The sequence below is a fragment of the Manacus candei genome, unplaced genomic scaffold, assembly GCF_025592945.1.
Source record: "Manacus candei isolate 608988 ecotype Guabito, Panama unplaced genomic scaffold, ASM2559294v1 h1tg000119l, whole genome shotgun sequence".
Taxonomy (NCBI): Eukaryota; Metazoa; Chordata; class Aves; order Passeriformes; family Pipridae; genus Manacus; species Manacus candei.
The window spans coordinates 4,239,741-4,256,833 of record NW_026138167.1 but is presented as its reverse complement, the minus strand read 5'-3'; the positions used below and the strand labels follow the sequence as shown (position 1 = coordinate 4,256,833).

At 56.2% G+C, this 17,093-nt stretch overlaps 1 protein-coding gene across 2 annotated transcripts in view; it reads left to right on the top strand.

The window, feature by feature from the left end:
* The window catches only part of LINGO1 (leucine rich repeat and Ig domain containing 1), a 140,093-nt gene extending 123,232 nt beyond the window's left edge, over window positions 1-16,861 (top strand). The window contains exons 1-2 of one of the 2 annotated variants that reach the window (XM_051770358.1): window positions 110-246; window positions 14,638-16,861. In XM_051770358.1, coding sequence (XP_051626318.1) covers window positions 241-246; window positions 14,638-16,491 — 1,860 coding nt within the window. In that variant the 5' untranslated portion in view covers window positions 110-240 and the 3' untranslated portion in view covers window positions 16,492-16,861. Of the gene's footprint in view, window positions 1-109; window positions 247-14,637 lie in introns of those variants that run through there. The other variant, XM_051770359.1, reaches the window with a different exon arrangement.
* Window positions 16,862-17,093: the final 232 nt, after the last annotated feature.

The following is a 17,093-nucleotide window of genomic DNA, read 5'->3' as shown; positions in this document are numbered from 1 at the left end:
GAGGGCAGGCAGCCGCCGGCCGTGCGGCCCTAGGGCGGCCCCGGCGGGGCCCCGTGCCCGGCCCTCCCTCCCTCCCTCCCTCCCCCGGGCGCGGGGCTGGGGGGCGGCCCGGCCCCGGGAGCGCCGCCGCTCGTGTTGTCGCTGCGGAGAGGGGGAGCTGCGCTACTGCAGGTGGAGGTTTGGCGGGGGGGCCGGGGGAGATGCCATTTCTGACCGAAGGAGATCGCCGGCGAGGATGAGATGCGGGTAAGCGGGGCGGGGGACCGGAGCGGGGCACCCGGGCTGGCGGGACCGGCGGAGCGGGAAGCTGGGGGGGCTCCGTGGCCCCGGGACGGCGCTGCCCCGGGGCCGGACCCGCGCCGGTGCGGGGGGCGCGGGGCTGGGAACTTGGTGCGTGCCCCTGGGACTGTGTAGGGGTCCGGGGGAGGCCGTGTGTCCTGGGCGCTGCCGCCCTCCAGCCCCGACGATGCGGATCTGCCGCCTCCCCGCCCCGCTCTGCCCGGGCACTTCCTTCTGGCCATCTCTTTCCCGCACCCCCGCACCGTTCCCGCAGCCTCGGCGCAGCCCCTGCGGGAGCTCCGAGCCAGGCGGGGCCGGGGTGCGGGGCCGGGATCCCAGCGAGGGGCTGGGGCTGCATCTTGATGGGGAGCATCTCCCTCCTCTCCCCGTAGTTCCCAGGTGAATTGGCCGGCCTGGAGCAGATGCCATGTTCAGGTAGGGTATCGATAGCCGGGAGAACGCTGCCTGCCAGGACGGGCTGGGAAGCAGGGATCAGCCTCGAGCTGGATGTACCCTGCCAACAAGGTTTAACTTAAGAGGAGGAATCGTCCTTCTGTCCATCCCCAAGACAGAGGCACTAAGGGTTAAAGACGGGCAGGGAGAGCTCTCCAGCCCTGAGCGACCAGGCTGGAGGCAGGAGCCATGGCGTGGGGCGGGGAGTGGGGGGATATTTTTCGGGGCAGGGGCTCACCTGGCCGTCACCTGCCCCCCCCAGTCCTGGAATTAAGTGAGTCAGCGCCGTGGGGAGTTACTGCCAGATAGCTCAGGCTCCGGGAGGGCTCTAGGGGCACTGAAGGGTCCCCCTGTCTGGGCTCAGCCCCACGCCCCGGAGCCAGGAGCCAGCCCAGAGAATTTGAGATGCTGGACAGGGTTAAGCTGCCGGCGTGGGCTCAGCCCTCAGTTTGTGTCTGGCAGAAAAAAGAAGGGGTTAATGTTAAAGGGGCTTCGCAGGGCAAGTGTGGATTTCGAGGATGACCAGGAGCCTGCTGGCAGAAGGGATCTGGGAGCCCTCCCGGGCAGTGCCAGAGCTTGTTGCTCTCCGATACCGTGTGTAGGTTATTGGATTTTTCACCTTGCGCCTTGGATGTATAAATAGCCCAAGTGAAGGGTAGAGGCACGGCTCGCTCCAGGTGCTGGATGTGCCACCTCTGAGAAAGAATCGGAGTGATGGTGCCGTGAAAGTGATTTGCATGAGGAGGGAGGGATAGTGGGTGAGCGTGGGCACTGGTCGGATCGGGTCTGCTTGGGCTGGCTGGCGTCGCTGAGGCTCTGCTGCCTCTCTCCACCTGTCCCTACCCCAGCTGCCAGCCCAGCAGTCGGCATCCACGGTCCTTCCCAGCAAACGCCCTTTCCACCGAGCGACTCTCCCCGCAGCAGGGGATCGGTGTGACAGCCCTGCTGCTCTCCGGGATCTCGGCTCGAGGGGGGAGCATGGGGCAGAGCAGTCCAGGGATTCCCAGGAACAGCCCCACTCCATGGATGTCCTTCTCCCTCCATCTCCCCTTCCTCTGAACCACCTTCCAGAGCCCGGCTCTGGCTCTGCAATGATATCCCTTCCAGAGCCCCATCCCAGCCTTCCTGCCAGTCTTAACGCTCTCCTGGCTGCTCTGCCACTTGCAGCAGCCCTGACCTGACCTTCATGCCTGCCAGAGACTGCTGTGAAGCAGCAGTGTGGCCGTGCCTCCCGCCATCCCCCCTGGCATGGGGGCTGTATGGACTGTACTAGGGTTGCCCAGCCCATCCCCACCCAACAGCAGCTATTCCAGCCCATCCCCAGCTCACCACAGCTATCCCAGCCCAACCCCACCCCAAAGCAGTTATTCCCAGCCCAACCCCACCCCAAAGCAGTTATTCCCAGCCCATCACCAGATATCCCAGCCCATGCTCATCCCAACGGCGTCTATCCCAGCCCCACGCCAGCATCACTGCCCAAACCTTTCTTCCTCCACCTTCCTCCTTGTCCATTCCCCTGGGCCCTTGGCTCCTGCTGAAGCCCCACTCAGCTCTCTGACCATCCCAGCAGAGTGGGCTGGGACTCAGGGAGTTGAGATGTCTGGGTTGACAGTGCCTTCTCACCTGCTGCTCCTGGCTCCTTCCTGAATCCCGTTGGCTGAATCACTGGATCACTGAATGCCATGAAGGAGAGGGGGTCTCCGCAGCTCTCAGCTGATGAGCAAGGCTGAGAGAGAAATGTGTCCCTGGGCTAAAGCCTCCACGTCTTCCTGCAGATGGTTTTCACAATAGCAGCTGCCCACACCAGTGCTCAGGCAGCCCCAGCCCTCGCTGGGTCTCACAGGATGGGCAGGAAGCGACTGGGGGAGACAGTGGAGCTGAGTTTACAGCTCCTGGGGAAGAATCAGGTTTTCCAGGCCTTTTTGTGGAGGGCTTAATTACTAAACAAATGGCTATACTGCTGTAACACTGTAATGTGCTGCAGTTACTCTACACCTGTAACGTAATTACTCTCTGATACCTCTAATTACCACTGTTTCCTATCACTGGAAGGTTAACAGCATCACTGAAGGACTTCTGGTTCCTTTAGTGTCCTGCTTAACACAGCCACTGTAGTGCTGCTGAAGTTTGTGCTGCTCCGTGTATGTAACAAGTATAAAATCCTCCAACTTGAGGTTTTATTTCAGGGATTGATAAATGACTTTATAATAACATCACGATTGTAGTGTAATTACAGTTGTTGAATTATAAAACACAACAGAACCTCTTGGGGTTTGATGAGGTGTGTTGGACGACTGCTGGCTGCTGCTGTGAGAGCTGTGGGGTGACACCAGTGTCAGGGCTGGCGGTGGGACCCCATCCCCTCGAGGCAGGGTTGGAAATGGGCACATCTCTGCGAACGTCCGTGCGGAAAACACATCTCCACCAACTCTGTTGTGAAGCTTCAGGTGTGAAAACTGCTGGAAAGACACTTTTCTGCATCACCTGAGCCAAGTCCTGCCAGTCCTTGGGCTTGTGGGCCCTTGAGCTGCGTGCTGGCCCTGATATGGATGTCAGTGGTGCCACTGGCTCATATGGACTCTCCTGCCCTGGTCCAGACTGATGTGAACTCAGTGTCCCCACACTCACCAGTGCCCACCCTGCTGGTGGTTCAGAGGGCACAGCCAGCGGTGCAGGTTGAGGCATGGCTTGGTGAGGGCGAGGGTTTGCCCATCTTTCCAGCACACACCATGCACTGAGTCAGCAGCTCTGCTCCATTCTCTGCTGAACCCCAAGCAGAGTTCATCCTGGCATGAGCAGGGATGGCCTTTGGTGGAAAAAGAGCCAGGAGAGCTTGTCAGGTAGCAGGGAGGGCTGGGATGAGAGAGAAAAGGGCTACAAATGCTTAACTCAAATCAAACAACCCAAGAAAAACAAATGGAGAAAGCAACAGAAGGCTGTGGCCTCAATTTCCTTCTGAGTCAGTTTTTCCTCCTTTCTCTCTCTCTATCCAGGTGAGTAAAAACTGGAGCTTATGGCAGGGAATGGCTGCAGGGAGAGAGGTCCCTGTGCCTCTGCCATGTGTCCCAGCTCCCTGTGACCCTGCCTGGGTACATGCCTTACCCACAGCCAGTGTTGGTGGCTGTTTGAACCTGCAGCCTGTTGGACAATGTCAGGGCACGTGTGATACGGAGAGAGAAAGGGGTATCTGGGGACAGGGCTGGCTTGGGGTAGGGGACAAACACCACCATAGTCCCCCCTTCTCAGTGCTTTCCCTGTCAGCAGCACAGTGTGGCCTCTGCCCTCTTGTCTCTGTGAGCCAGGAGAAAGCCAGGTCACAGAGGTGGCCGTGTCTGAGCAGCGTTAATTGTCAGCTTGACCCAGGCAATTGAATAAATGATGATAAATGCCTCCAAGAGCCTCATCTCCTCTTTAGCCTGGACAGCTTCCTCCATCCCTGAGGGCAGCAGGTTACTCTGTCTGGCTCAGGAAGGGGGGACAGTGGGGAGATTGCCCAGCAGGAGCCCAGCAACCATGTGATTCCCTCCTTTCAGCAGCAGCAATCAGGAGTGACTAACGGGACCCCTCTGGGCCCTGCCGTGCCCTGGGATGTGTGGAGTGTATTGGTGCATTGACAGCAGCGTGGCCATGTTGGGGGGAGCCCTGCCATGAGCTCCACCAGCATCTCAGTCCTCCCTCTGGCCTTGCCAACATCTTGGCCACCATCTCTTGCCCTCCACATCCTGTACCCCATCCAAACAGCATCTCCTATCTGAGCACAAATCAGGTGGGGCAGCAGGTCAGCATCCCTCTTGCAGGGGCTGGGGAGCTTGGTTTTGATCATTCTCATGGTTAAGCACAGAAACAGTTCTGTTTAACCATCCTGCATGTTTTTTTCCATCATTTTATTCACGTATCTCTGTAAGCCAGCTAGCCAGTCACTGTGATGGCATCCTGCAGTGGACACGTGTCCACACATGGACATGCCTCTCCTGGGCTCCAGAGGAGCAGAGACCAAAGGCTTTGCCCACTGAAGCACTTTTGTCCTTTGTCCCAGGGCTGGGATCTGTGTCCTGAGCTGGGGACAGTCCTGTGGATGAGCCAGAGAGTCCCCACAGGAAGCAGGGACAGGGTCAGGAGGTACAGGACTGGGCTGTGCCTCCTGGGACATGGGTCCTGTGGTCTTAACATTGTCCCAGGGATGCTCAAATAGCAAAATACCTGTGGCAGCCATCAGGCTGGGCTGACCCCTACTCAGGGGGACAGGCTGGCCATGGCTCCCTGAGGGAAGTGCCCATGAGCACCCAGCCCAGCCCTTGAGGCTGTGGGGTCCCTGGGATGAGTGTCCATGACACAGCTCAGCCCCTGCCACCCCACAGATCCCTTGTTCCCCTGGCAGCCCGTTCCCTCCCCAGCCTAAATTGCTCTTAGTTATCTCAGTAGGACCCACAATTATTATTTTTTTTGTCATTTCCATTCTGTTTCTTCATCAGAATGCAAAACATTAAATATCACTCTAGTAATTATGGTTAATTTCATAACCAGCACCTTAATTGGATTGGTCTCTGATGGGGAATTCTCGTAGGAGGGAGAAGCAGAAATATTTTGACGTGATCTATTCTTTCAGCTCTTTGTTTGGATTTGAGATGTCAAGTGTGAAATGGGAAACAACTGATTTAGACCTCAGAGGCAACCTGGGGGTGGCGAGCGAAGCTCGAGAACTCTGGAGGCGCTTCTTACCTTCCAGCAGCCAAACCTCTCCCTCCCATTCCTGAACCCAGCCTTTCCCCACCGAGGTCATTATGGGGAGGACTGTCCTGTGGCTCCCCTGGCCAGTGGGTTGTGTGCTGTACCACAGAGCAAGGCACAGCACTCCACAGGCTCCCAGTGGGTTCGAGGACCTCAGGGGTGTGAGGGACACCCACAGGGACACCTCTTTTCTTTTGGGAGTCGGGCATGCAACAGCCCATGGGCATCCCCAAGGCTGGAGAGGGACACCAGCCCCTCTTGTGCCCCGGTGAACCAGCTATTTCAGTGCTGCTGCTGAGGGCAGCCAGTCCAGGGGGGCCCTGGGGACCCCCAGCACTTGTCTGGGGCTGTGCTATGTGGTGGCCTTCCCACAGAGCCAGCCTGCTGCTTAGGCCTGAGGTGCAGTTCGCTCTGGGAAACATGAAATTGCGCTGCCATTAGGTGCTGCCATTAAACTGATTTGTGCTCAGTCTGTTTATCCTTTTCAATGGGAAGCCTTACAGAAGGTAAGGGAAATGGAAGCCCTGGCCTTGCATTTCCGATTGCATTCCGATGCACTGTATTTCCCTGTGATTACTTTTGTTCTCAGGGTGCAGGCTCCATGTTATTATTCACAGCACTGGGAGAGGAGGAAGGGGCAGAAAGAATCGGTTTCAGCTTGAGCAAAACGCTGCAAACCCACCCCCAAAGCTGCCCTCTGTTGAGGGCAGTGGGGAGCCACTCCATCCCTACGGCATCCCTCTTTTTTTCCATGCCCACAGGCTCAGTGGGTGCTGGAAGGCAGAAAAGGCTGAGGCACAGATGAGTCTGCCAGCGCGTCGACACCCCTTCTCCTGGGGATTAAACTGACTGTGCTTTGCAGAGCCCTGTACCTGCCAAGGATTTGTATCAGCAGGGCTGGCAGCACCTGGAGCCCAAATCCTGCTCAGGCCATATCCCACAGCACCTCCCTTCCTGCAGGGGTTTGTGCTGGGAAGGGCTGCCAGTCCCTCGCCCGCTCTTCCCGGTTCCGTGGGTTCAGCTGGCTGCAGGACAGGCAGGTTCAGCTGCACCTCAGCACAGTCTGTTGTTTTTATCTAATCCATTTTATTGTTGAATGAAACAATAACAGCAAATACAGGCCCTGAAGACAAGCCATAAATAATGCAAAAATCAAACAAGTGAGAAAGGGGGAAAGAGAAAAAGAAATTATACATGTAAAACCAGCCCAGAGAAAGCCAGGCTGGGAAGAGGAATCTCCTCTCCGTGTTTGCCATCGCTCATGCTTTCTTTGCCTCCCTTTTTTCTCCACTTCTCTCTCTCTGGAAATTCCTGCGGCGCTAAATTTGTGATTATGTGAACAAAACTTAATAATAACTGCGAGGGGGAGAGAGAGAAAGAGAGAGACCTGGCTTGTGGGAAGGAGTGGATGGAGAGAACTGGGGCTTCCATCTCTTGCAGCGCCTTGAGACACAGCCACACTCCTGTGTGAGCCTGGTCCCCCCTCTGCCCTGTGTCCCCACGGGATATGGAGGGAGGACAGCTCTGCTGATGCCACGGGCGCTCACGGGGCTGGGTGCCCTGGCAGCATGGCACACACATTGCCTTACTGCCCAGTGCTGCTTGTCCCACCAGTGGGAGATCCCAGAGCCATCTCTGCTGGTCTGGGCTGCACTCAGCCTCTCTCAAAGGCTTCCAAGGCCGCTTATTTTAGGCAGCAGTATAAAAATATCAGGGCGGGTCCTAAAGGGAGGTAAATCAACAGGTTTCCCTGAGGTCAGCGAAGCTGACACTGTATGTCCTTTGAAGTTGTCTTGCCACTATCCCAAAGGTTTCCAGGGGGAGACACAGTGCTCTGGAGCAGCCCTTGTACTTGGTATTCTGCGCTGGTTGCAGGGGCGTTCAGGGGATGTGGCCTGGAAAGCTGAGTTGTGCTGTAAGTACAGTCTGAGCTTCAGTTAAACATAAGGAATGCAACCGGCCCCTGGGCTTGCTGTTCCCTTGCCTTTGGGACTTTGATCTGGGGTTTCCACCCTTGAGCAGTGGCAGGGATGCAGTAGGGACAGAGGGGCTTGGACTGGTGGCAGTTAGAGGGGTCACATCCCAAAGCCTCAGCACTGTCCCCTGATGGCTTGTGGGACCAGGGTGTTGGGCTGGTTTGGCATTTGCTGTCCTGCTTAGGCAGCTCTGGGTAAAAGAGGGCAGGAGGCACTGGGGGGTTCCCACATCTCTGCTTCTGGTCCTGCCTTTCTGCTGCTGGAGTTGATGGTGCCCCAGCCCTGCCCTGGGCACTGAGCAGAGCTCTGGGGAGCTGCAGAGCCATGGGACGCCTTTGGGCAGAGGCTGGTGGCTGGAGGGGAAGGGCTGGAAGCAGTGGGAGGGTGCAGTTTGCCCTTCCTGGTGCCCCCAGGTGTGGTTTGTGGGTGGGCAGGAGCAGTGTCTCAGCCTGGCAGAGCCAGACACTGGCACTGGCCACAGCCCAGGGACCATCTGCGGGGGCTGGAGCCTGGGCTGGGGGAGCGGGAAGCCCCTGTCACCAGACCAGCCATCAAGGCAAGCCCATACAGCGATGCCATCTGCTCCTGACCCGGAGAAGGGGCACTCTGGCAGTGCAGTGACTTTGTAGCAGCCGCTTTTGTGCCATGTCAGGTGGTGTCCTGGCCTGACACTGGCACGGGGTCCAGCACAGGCTCTGTGCAGCTGGGCTCTGGCTGATTCAGCAGCACCGGGGCAGCACTGGGGCATGCAGAGCTCCCGGGCAGGACAGCCTGCCTGGGCTGTGCCAGCCCCAAACCCACTGCTGCTGCCCAGGTAGGGCCCTCTGCAGGGCCCTCACTGGTGCTGGGACTGCTTGGGGTGCTTCAAGGCAGCTCAAGGAAGCACAGGAGGCATTTGGGTCATGGGCACATCAGGGCAAAGCACAGGAGATGCCTTTGCAATGTCATTGTGACCTGGTGGTTCCCCCAGCAGACACTCATTGGACTTTCTTTCACCTCTTCAATTCAAGTGTTTCCATAGCCCTAAGAAGAGCCTGGGGGTTTTCCATCCCCTTTTCTCACCTTTCTCACAGACAGGGAAGAAGAACCATCTAGAGACCCTCATGCTATGCTGGAGCCTCCTTTACACAATGCTCACTGATCAGAGTGCCTGCTGAGCTGGGTTCCTTCAGTGAGCACCTAAAACATCCTTGGGACCCAGCCCACATCCACAGAGATGGGAATCCCAAGGAAATCTGCTGAAATAAAGAAAGAAAAAGGAGAAGCCCCATTCAGCTAGCTGGTGCATGTCCTCCCCAGCACCCACCAGTCTCCAGCTCTCTCCTGCTGATCCAGCCCTAAAAATCTCCGGTGCTGGAGTCCCAAGGCCAATCCATGGGAGCTATTCCCCTGGCAAACACAACTCTCCTGCTCTCTGGCTCACAAGCAGGAAAAAAAGAGCCTCCTCCAGGCTCACCTGACCTGGGAAGCACTGAACCATCCCCTGGCCGTGGCTGTGGCAGCAGCGGCCAGTCCATGTCCCAGCCACCTCTGCCCATGAGTAGGGGAGGAGCATGGCTGGCCATGAGCCCCAGCTCCCCACTGTGCTGCACCCTCATCCTCCTCGTTATCTCGTGCTGGCTCAGGGCTTTACACCACCGGCATCCACAACTGCCTTCACAATTACTTATTGATCCCTTGTCAGGATGATTTCTTTGCTGATGGGGCGCTGAAGCATGTGCAGCAAGAGAGAAGAGATGTTCAAAACGAAGGAGCAAAGGTGTGAGGAGGGTGAGCAGCTCTTGCACAGATGTGATCACAGCAAGAAACAGCAAAAACTGTCCTGAGCTTCAGCATCCTGCAGAGACAACTGGGACCTCCTTTCCATTGCTTCAATAACTCGCCTGCTGAGCCTGAAAGCCACTCTCCAGGTTGCCTCTGGGCCTCTGCCAGTTGCCCCCCTGCTGTACATATCAGTCCCTGCATGGGATCAGGGAGATCCACAGCCCAGAGCTAAACCAGTGGACAGCTGGGCCAAAGATTCCCTTTTACAGCATCCCAGCCCCTCAGCCCATGTTAGAGCCCTTCTCCTCACCTGGGCATCCCCTTCCTTTTTTTCCTGCTCTTCTTTCCCTTTGGCTTGGTGTCTCCCTGACTTACTGTGGTGCTGGGGACACCATGCTTTGGATGGCAGAGCCTGTTTCCATGAGGAAATGCCTTTGCAGGGCAGTCCCATGGGCCAGCCATGTCTGGGATGTGGTGCCAGCTGGGCAGTGTCAGTGCCGGAAGGGGATTTGCATCTTCAATATTTCTTCATGCTCCTTTCCAGCCTCAAAGCAACTGCCAGAACAGATCAGGTTGCAGCACACCTATTCCAGGCTCCCGCCTCAGAGCAGCTGAAAGCAGATACTTCAAGAGGCTGAGCAAGAGCTCCCAGCTAGAGAGCTATGCCTTCCTGTGGGCGAGGGGAGCAGTGAGCCTGGGCAGCTGGTGGGGCTGGGGGTGGTCTCCTCTCTGGCTTACCAGCCATGGTTCTCTGCCTTGCACGACTTGCTCGTGTGTCCCCACCACCCTGAGAGGTCCTTCTCATCTTCTGCCTGTTTCTCCCCCATTCTTTCACCCTCCTGTGCTGCTTCTGGAGCATTTGGGGACAGGCCAGGACACAGGACAACCCTCTGCACTGTGGCAGTGTTTTCATGCCCCCACCAGCCAGCCCTGTGCCCACCAGCCAGCCCTGGCAGCGTTCAGGGCTCACTTCATGCTCTCCCTCTTTGGTTTCTTCTCACCCAGATGGAGCAGAGTAATCCCAGGATCTGCCTGATGGTCCTACCCATTGTTGCCCATGCCTGGGCAGTCGGGAAAAGGGCAGCTACTGCCAATGCCTGCACTCAGGGGACTGGGTGGGAAAAGAGGAGGAGGTGGAGCAGATGGGATGAGGAGAAGAGGGAGACAAATAAAAAGGGCCCATAAATGTGCGCTGGACACAGGGGAATGATGGAGAGAGGAGGAAATGGGCACGAACGTGTTTGGCAAATTAAAGCTGCTCCCTTTGTTTTGCCGCTTTGCAGATAGCTACAGGAACACTTAGTGCAGAGCCCGGGGTCTGGATAAGAAACTCTTTTAGCAGCAGGAAAGGTTGTTAAATATTTATTTGTAAACCTGGAGTCTTTATCTCTAAAATGTAGTCGAGTTCAATAAAATTTGATTTAGCTGGAGCAGCGTAGAGGAGATGAGAGCATGGACTCTGAGAGTTGTGTGTCATTGGCTTTGTATGAAGCCATCAGGGCAGAGATGGGGGTGAGCCCATGGCTGGACCCACACCTACACTGTAGCCCAGTGAGGATGCTCAGCACTGCTGGGGTCTGGCTCACTCCTGTGTGGAGCTGGGAGCACCAGGTCAGCTCCTGCAGGGACGGACGGGGTGGGGACACTGAGCCCCCAGAACACTGCAGGCTTCCCCCCTCCCTGCTGGGATATGGCTCCCTTTGTCCTAAATTGCCTGTTGTCGCTCGATGCTCTCAGAAGCATCTGGTTCAAGGGTGAACATCTCCTGCACGGTAATTTATGGCTGCCAGGTGGGCTTAGAGCTGACTCAGGCATTTTTGCCGCTCACTTGCTGTCAGTGCAGCAGATCGCTCAGTGCCAGGGAGCACCGACCCTGCTCCGAGGGCGGTGAGCAGGGGACAGCCCAGGGACAGTGGTGACAGTGGTGGGCATGGCCAGGCAGCTGCCCAGCCCTTGGGGCATCCTCAGGAGCACACCCAGGGGCAAAGCCTGGGCTCCCTTTTGGGTCATCACCCAGTTTTGGTTTTCCCGGGGCCGTGCCTCCCACACCAGGGCAGCCTGTGCCTCACAGGGGAGCGAACCCCACCCATGTCAGTGCTCCAGCCCAGCCCCGGGCTGCATTTCCAGGCACGGGCCCAGAATAGTATCTTTCCTCCCAGTGCTGAGCCCAGCCAGAGACACTCAGCAGGTCCTGCTGTATTTAGCACCAAGGCAGTGCACTCCAGTGCGTCCATCTGCGCCTCTTGGCTGAGTCCAGCACCTTCCTGGGGGAAGGGACTGTACTTTGGAGCCCTCAGCCCTGGGCAGCAGGTGGTGAAGACAAGGGTCAGTGGCTGCCATGGCTCTGAGCATGAGTTCTGTGCTGGGTTTGCTCGTTGCCCAAAGGCAGTGAGTCTGGCAGCTGCTGCTTTTTTTATCGATTCTTTTTTTGTGTGTGAGGAAGGAGAGCCGTGCTCGTGCCAGAGGGCTGCAGCTCTCCCAGGCTGGGCCGTGCATCACGGTCACGGCCTGCTCCTGCCTGGCAGCTCGTGCTGGGGCCACGGCTGGCACCCTGGAGGGGTGCTTGGACATGTTTCAGGGGCCTCCTCGGAGTAACTGGGAGGGGTTTGTGGAAAGCCCTTCTTGCAGGTGGCAATTGGGAGGGGCCACTACTGCCTCTCCCCCAGTGACACCAAGCCCTGTCCCCACAGTCACCCAAGCCCTTCAAGGCAGCTGCAGCCCCCACCTACAGCCCCAGTGCAGGAGGCTGTAAAGGCACACATGGGCTGCTGACCCACAGCTCACATAAAAATCACACTTTCAGTCATTTTTAGAAGGGCATCTCTTAATATCCACCTCACCTTGAGGCACAACTATTCCTCTCCAAATCAGGCAGAGGTAAATGGGAACCAGAAGTGATTTAAAGCTCATCTCAGCTCAGAATTTTCCGGCTTATTTATTGTCTTTCTCCCAGAGCTCTTCTGTGACTCTGGCTATTAAGATTACGGATGTTTTTGTCGGGGATTGTATTTATCACGGATTTAAATTTAGCTGAGAACTAATAACATGTGAGGTGTGTCTAGACTTTAATTCTGCGCAGTCGGGCTGTGCTCCTCGGTAACACCTCACAGATTCTGCTTCATTCATCCGCCGCCTCTTTGCTTATATTGTACTCATCAACACCACACAGCCTGGGCTCTGCCGAGGCCAGAGCAGGGATGACAGCAATGAACCAAAGGTGCCGGAGGTGCGATCCCATTCCTGCTGGTGGAGAGACAGGATTGGGCCCAGGGGAGCTTGGGATGCAGGATCTGTGGCAGAACTCAGCTCTCCCCCTTCCCCATGCCCAGCGGGGACCAGCACACAGTGGCACGTGCAGGCAGAGCAGAGGTTTTGGCCCAGCACACAGCCAAATAAGGCCAGTGCCTGGCACACTAATGAGCTGAGTGGTTTCAGCCCTGCTATAATTAAGCCCCTCAGACTGTATTTTGTTTTGCACGCCGTGTTTTGCTGTCTTTGATGGCTCTCTCACCACGGCTGCGAGGAACAGGAATTGGTTTCTGAGGAACACAGGCTGATGGGGGCTGCGGGACCCAGGGCACGTTTACAAGCGGGTGGAAGAGCAGTGCCCTGAGAAGCTCCTGGCCACAGGGAGAGGAGGCCCAGGGACCCCCTGGCAGCTGGGGCTGCAGCATGAGGCTAAGGAGCAAATCCATGTGCCAACCAGGGTGCCATCCTGGCTCCATGGCACCTGCACATCCCCACAGCGGGCCCTGGCCCCAACCCCACCCCAGTGGCATTTCGACAGTAGCAGCAGCCCCACTTGTCTCTGTACAGCTGCCCAGCACCGGGGAGGTGATGACATGGGAGATGATGGATTGTAAGTACACAGCAAATGACTCTTTGCAGCCTGGCCCAGACCCAAGCAATCCCACTGAAAATGTTTCCACCGGACTGGGACGTGCTGGCCTGGGGCCAGCAGGAGGGACCTCGGCACCACTGCCAGGGGAGCTGGTGGGATCAGCTCCCACCCCTGCACCTCTTCACTTTGCAGGTGATGTGCTCAGTGTGGTCCCAAGTGAGCAGCCCCACTGCAGAGAGAGCGGGGAAAAGGGATGGAGTAGGAGAGCGAACTGGGAGGAAACCACAGAGGGTTTCTGTGGGGACTCCAGGTCCTCACAGCCCATTGTGCCAAGGCTAGTGGTTTCCCAGATGGTGCTGGTGGACATTTTTATGGCCAGTCCATCATCTTCCATCCTTGCATCGTGCAAAGAAATTTTGAATAATTTTTGGGGAACAAAAGTTATCCTTGGGTCATATATCTGTATGAAATGCTGAATATGAGCAGATGCAATAACAGGAATGCACAGAACATGTACCAACCCCATAAATAGTGCTGAGCAGGGAAAGTAATGTACAGGATATACAGTGATGGATACAAATGGAGCCAGTGGAAGTAATGGATTGGGTGTGTTCAGCGATAGCCATAAATAGCATTAGTGGGAGCAGTGCAGAGAGTAACATAACAATAGATATAAACATGGGCTGGAGTAGACTTAGATCTAATATAGAATATTAATGTGATTTGATTCCTCACAATAGCTTGAATAAGGAAATAAATGCAACAGAGGCAGCGTGACGGAGCGTCTGGTTCTGCCTGCCAGTGGGCTGGGAGGGCTCTGGGCTGGGGCACAATCCAGACCATGAACTCCCCAGGGAGGTCTCCCAGCCCTCCCCAGGGATGGCAGCAGGAGGCTGGGTCTTTCCCAGATGAGACCAGGCAGTCTCCCCATGTCCTGCAGACCCCCGGACCTGAGTTCAGGCTCCAGTACACTCTGTAGACAGTGTCTGACCAGTTGCTGTGTCTCAGGGGGGATGGTGTGGGTCTGCCCTTGCAGCCTGGTATGGTAGGAGGCAAGGGACTGGCCCTGAGGGCACACATGGAGAGCGGCTGCTCTGCCCACGGGGGAGCACAGAGGAAGGGGGTGAGTGCCCACGGAGGTGTCGCCATGGCCGACCCCAAGTGGGGTTCCCCCAGATGTTCGATCCCGTGCTCAGCTACTCTGTGTTTGCAAAGCAGCCTTTATATTCAGGCTCCATCTACAGGGAACGGAATAATTTCAAGAGCTTAAAATAGGATGTAGATAGATGTGTTTCATATTAAATTATTTTTTTTTAAGAAGCCAAGGAAGCTGTCTGACACAGATTCCTCAAGGCTTTCCACTCAGAAGTCCGTGCACGTTCAGTCAGCAAGTGGAAAGTCGGGGGGTGGGGAGGAGAGATGGTCTTGTAGCCAAAGGGCTGGATTTCAGCTGGAAAATTAGAACCTCTGCTCTGCATTGGCCATGCCTTTCCCCTTACTGTCATCTCTGCCAGGACAGTAAAACCTTTCGCTGTGGCCGTGCCCATCTTTTGCTCATGTCCCCCTCGCTGTTTCTCTCCCCCCTGTTACCTGCAGGTGAGAGATAGGATGGTAGCTGGGGAGGCGAGTATGCGCAGCCCAATCCTGGCCTGCTGGCAGCCGATTCTCCTCCTGATGCTGGGATCCATCCTGTCCGGCTCCGCCACGGGCTGCCCGCCGCGCTGCGAGTGCTCTGCCCAGGAGCGCGCTGTCCTGTGCCACCGGAAGCGGTTCATGGTTGTGCCAGAAGGGATCCCGACCGAGACCAGGCTGCTGGACTTGGGCAAGAACCGCATCAAGACACTCAACCAGGATGAATTTGCCAACTACCCTCACCTGGAGGAGCTAGAGCTAAACGAGAACATTATCAGTGCCATTGAACCTGGGGCTTTCAACAACCTCTTCAACCTCAGGACGCTGGGGCTCAGGAGTAACAGACTCAAGCTGATCCCCTTGGGGGTGTTTACTGGACTCAGCAACCTTACCAAGCTAGACATTAGTGAGAACAAAATTGTGATCCTCCTAGACTACATGTTCCAGGACTTGTACAACCTGAAGTCTTTGGAGGTGGGGGACAACGACCTTGTCTACATCTCCCACCGGGCCTTCAGTGGCCTCAACAGCCTGGAGCAGCTGACCCTGGAGAAATGCAACCTAACCTCCATCCCCACGGAGGCACTGTCTCACCTTCACGGCTTGATCGTGCTGCGGCTGCGCCATCTGAACATCAACACCATCCGGGATTACTCATTCAAGAGGCTGTACCGGCTCAAGGTCCTCGAGATCTCACACTGGCCCTACCTGGATACTATGACATCCAACTGCCTCTACGGGTTGAACCTGACCTCCTTGTCCATCACCCACTGCAACCTGACGTCCATCCCGTATGTGTCAGTGAGGCACTTGGTTTACCTCCGATTCCTGAACCTGTCCTACAATCCCATCGTCACCATCGAGGGCTCAATGCTCCACGATCTGCTCAGGCTCCAGGAGATCCAGCTGGTGGGAGGGCAGCTCACCACAGTTGAGCCCTTCGCCTTCCGTGGCCTCAATTACCTGCGCATCCTGAATGTGTCAGGGAACCTGCTGACCACCCTGGAGGAGTCAGCTTTCCATTCGGTGGGCAACCTGGAGACGCTCATCCTCGACAACAACCCCTTAGCCTGCGACTGTCGGCTGCTCTGGGTTTTCCGGCGGCGATGGAGGTTGAACTTCAACAAGCAGCAGCCCACCTGCTCCACCCCTGAGTTCGTCCAGGGCAAGGAGTTCAAAGACTTCCCTGACGTCCTCCTGCCCAACTACTTCACCTGCCGCCGAGCACGGATACGGGACCGCAAACCTCAGCAGATCTTCGTGGACGAAGGCCACACGGTTCACTTTGTCTGCCGGGCAGATGGGGACCCGCCGCCCACCATCATGTGGCTCTCCCCCCGGAAGCACCTCATCTCTACCAAAACCAACGGGCGGCTCACTGTCTTCCCTGACGGCACGCTGGAGGTGCGCTACGCCCAGATCCAGGACAATGGCACCTACCTATGCATCGCCAGCAACGCGGGTGGCAACGACACCATGCTGGCCCACCTGCACGTGCGCAGCTACTCCCCGGACTGGCCCCACCAGCCCAACAAGACCTTTGCATTCATCTCCAACCAGCCCAACGAGAGCGATGCCAACAGCACGCGCGCCACCGTGCCTTTCCCCTTTGACATCAAGACTCTCATCATCGCCACCACCATGGGCTTCATCTCCTTCCTGGGTGTCGTGCTCTTCTGTCTGGTGCTCCTCTTCCTGTGGAGCCGGGGGAAAGGCAACACCAAGCACAATATTGAAATCGAGTACGTGCCACGGAAGTCTGACGCGGGCATCAGCTCTGCCGACGCGCCGCGCAAGTTCAATATGAAAATGATTTAGCCAGGCAACAATTTGCAAATAATAATGGTGTTGTTTTGTTGGGTTTTTTTAAAGAAAAAAATGAACAAATAAAAAAATAATTAACAAACAGTGCTACAAACATACCGACCTCTCTCCTTCCACCATGCCCTCCGCCCCTTGTCCAAGCCCACTGCACCCACACTGTCACCACCTCTTTCTCCTCTTCTTCTTCTTTATACCAGGAAAACATTCATCCGATGTCTTCAGGACTCCTGTGTTTGTAAGGACTTTGTCTGATGGACTCTAGTGTCAGATATAACTCTGAGAGGGGGAAAAACAACAGGGTGGGGGGGAAAAAGAAAGTAAAAAGAAATAAAATCAATAAAAAGTTACGAACTTTCTTCTGTAACTTTGATTTCAATAATTATGGATTTTTATGAAAACTTGAAATAATAAAAAACCCTATTTCCTATAGATAGTTGGAATGCAAAATCTTGACTTCTTGATCTGTCCAGTTCTGTACCTGGCAAGCGCTCACTTTCTCACCACAGAGGCACTTCCCAGACGCCTTGCCAAGAGCAGCCCCAGGCCAGGGTGAGTCTCCCAGCAACACCAAATGCACCTCCTGCAGTGTCCTAGGC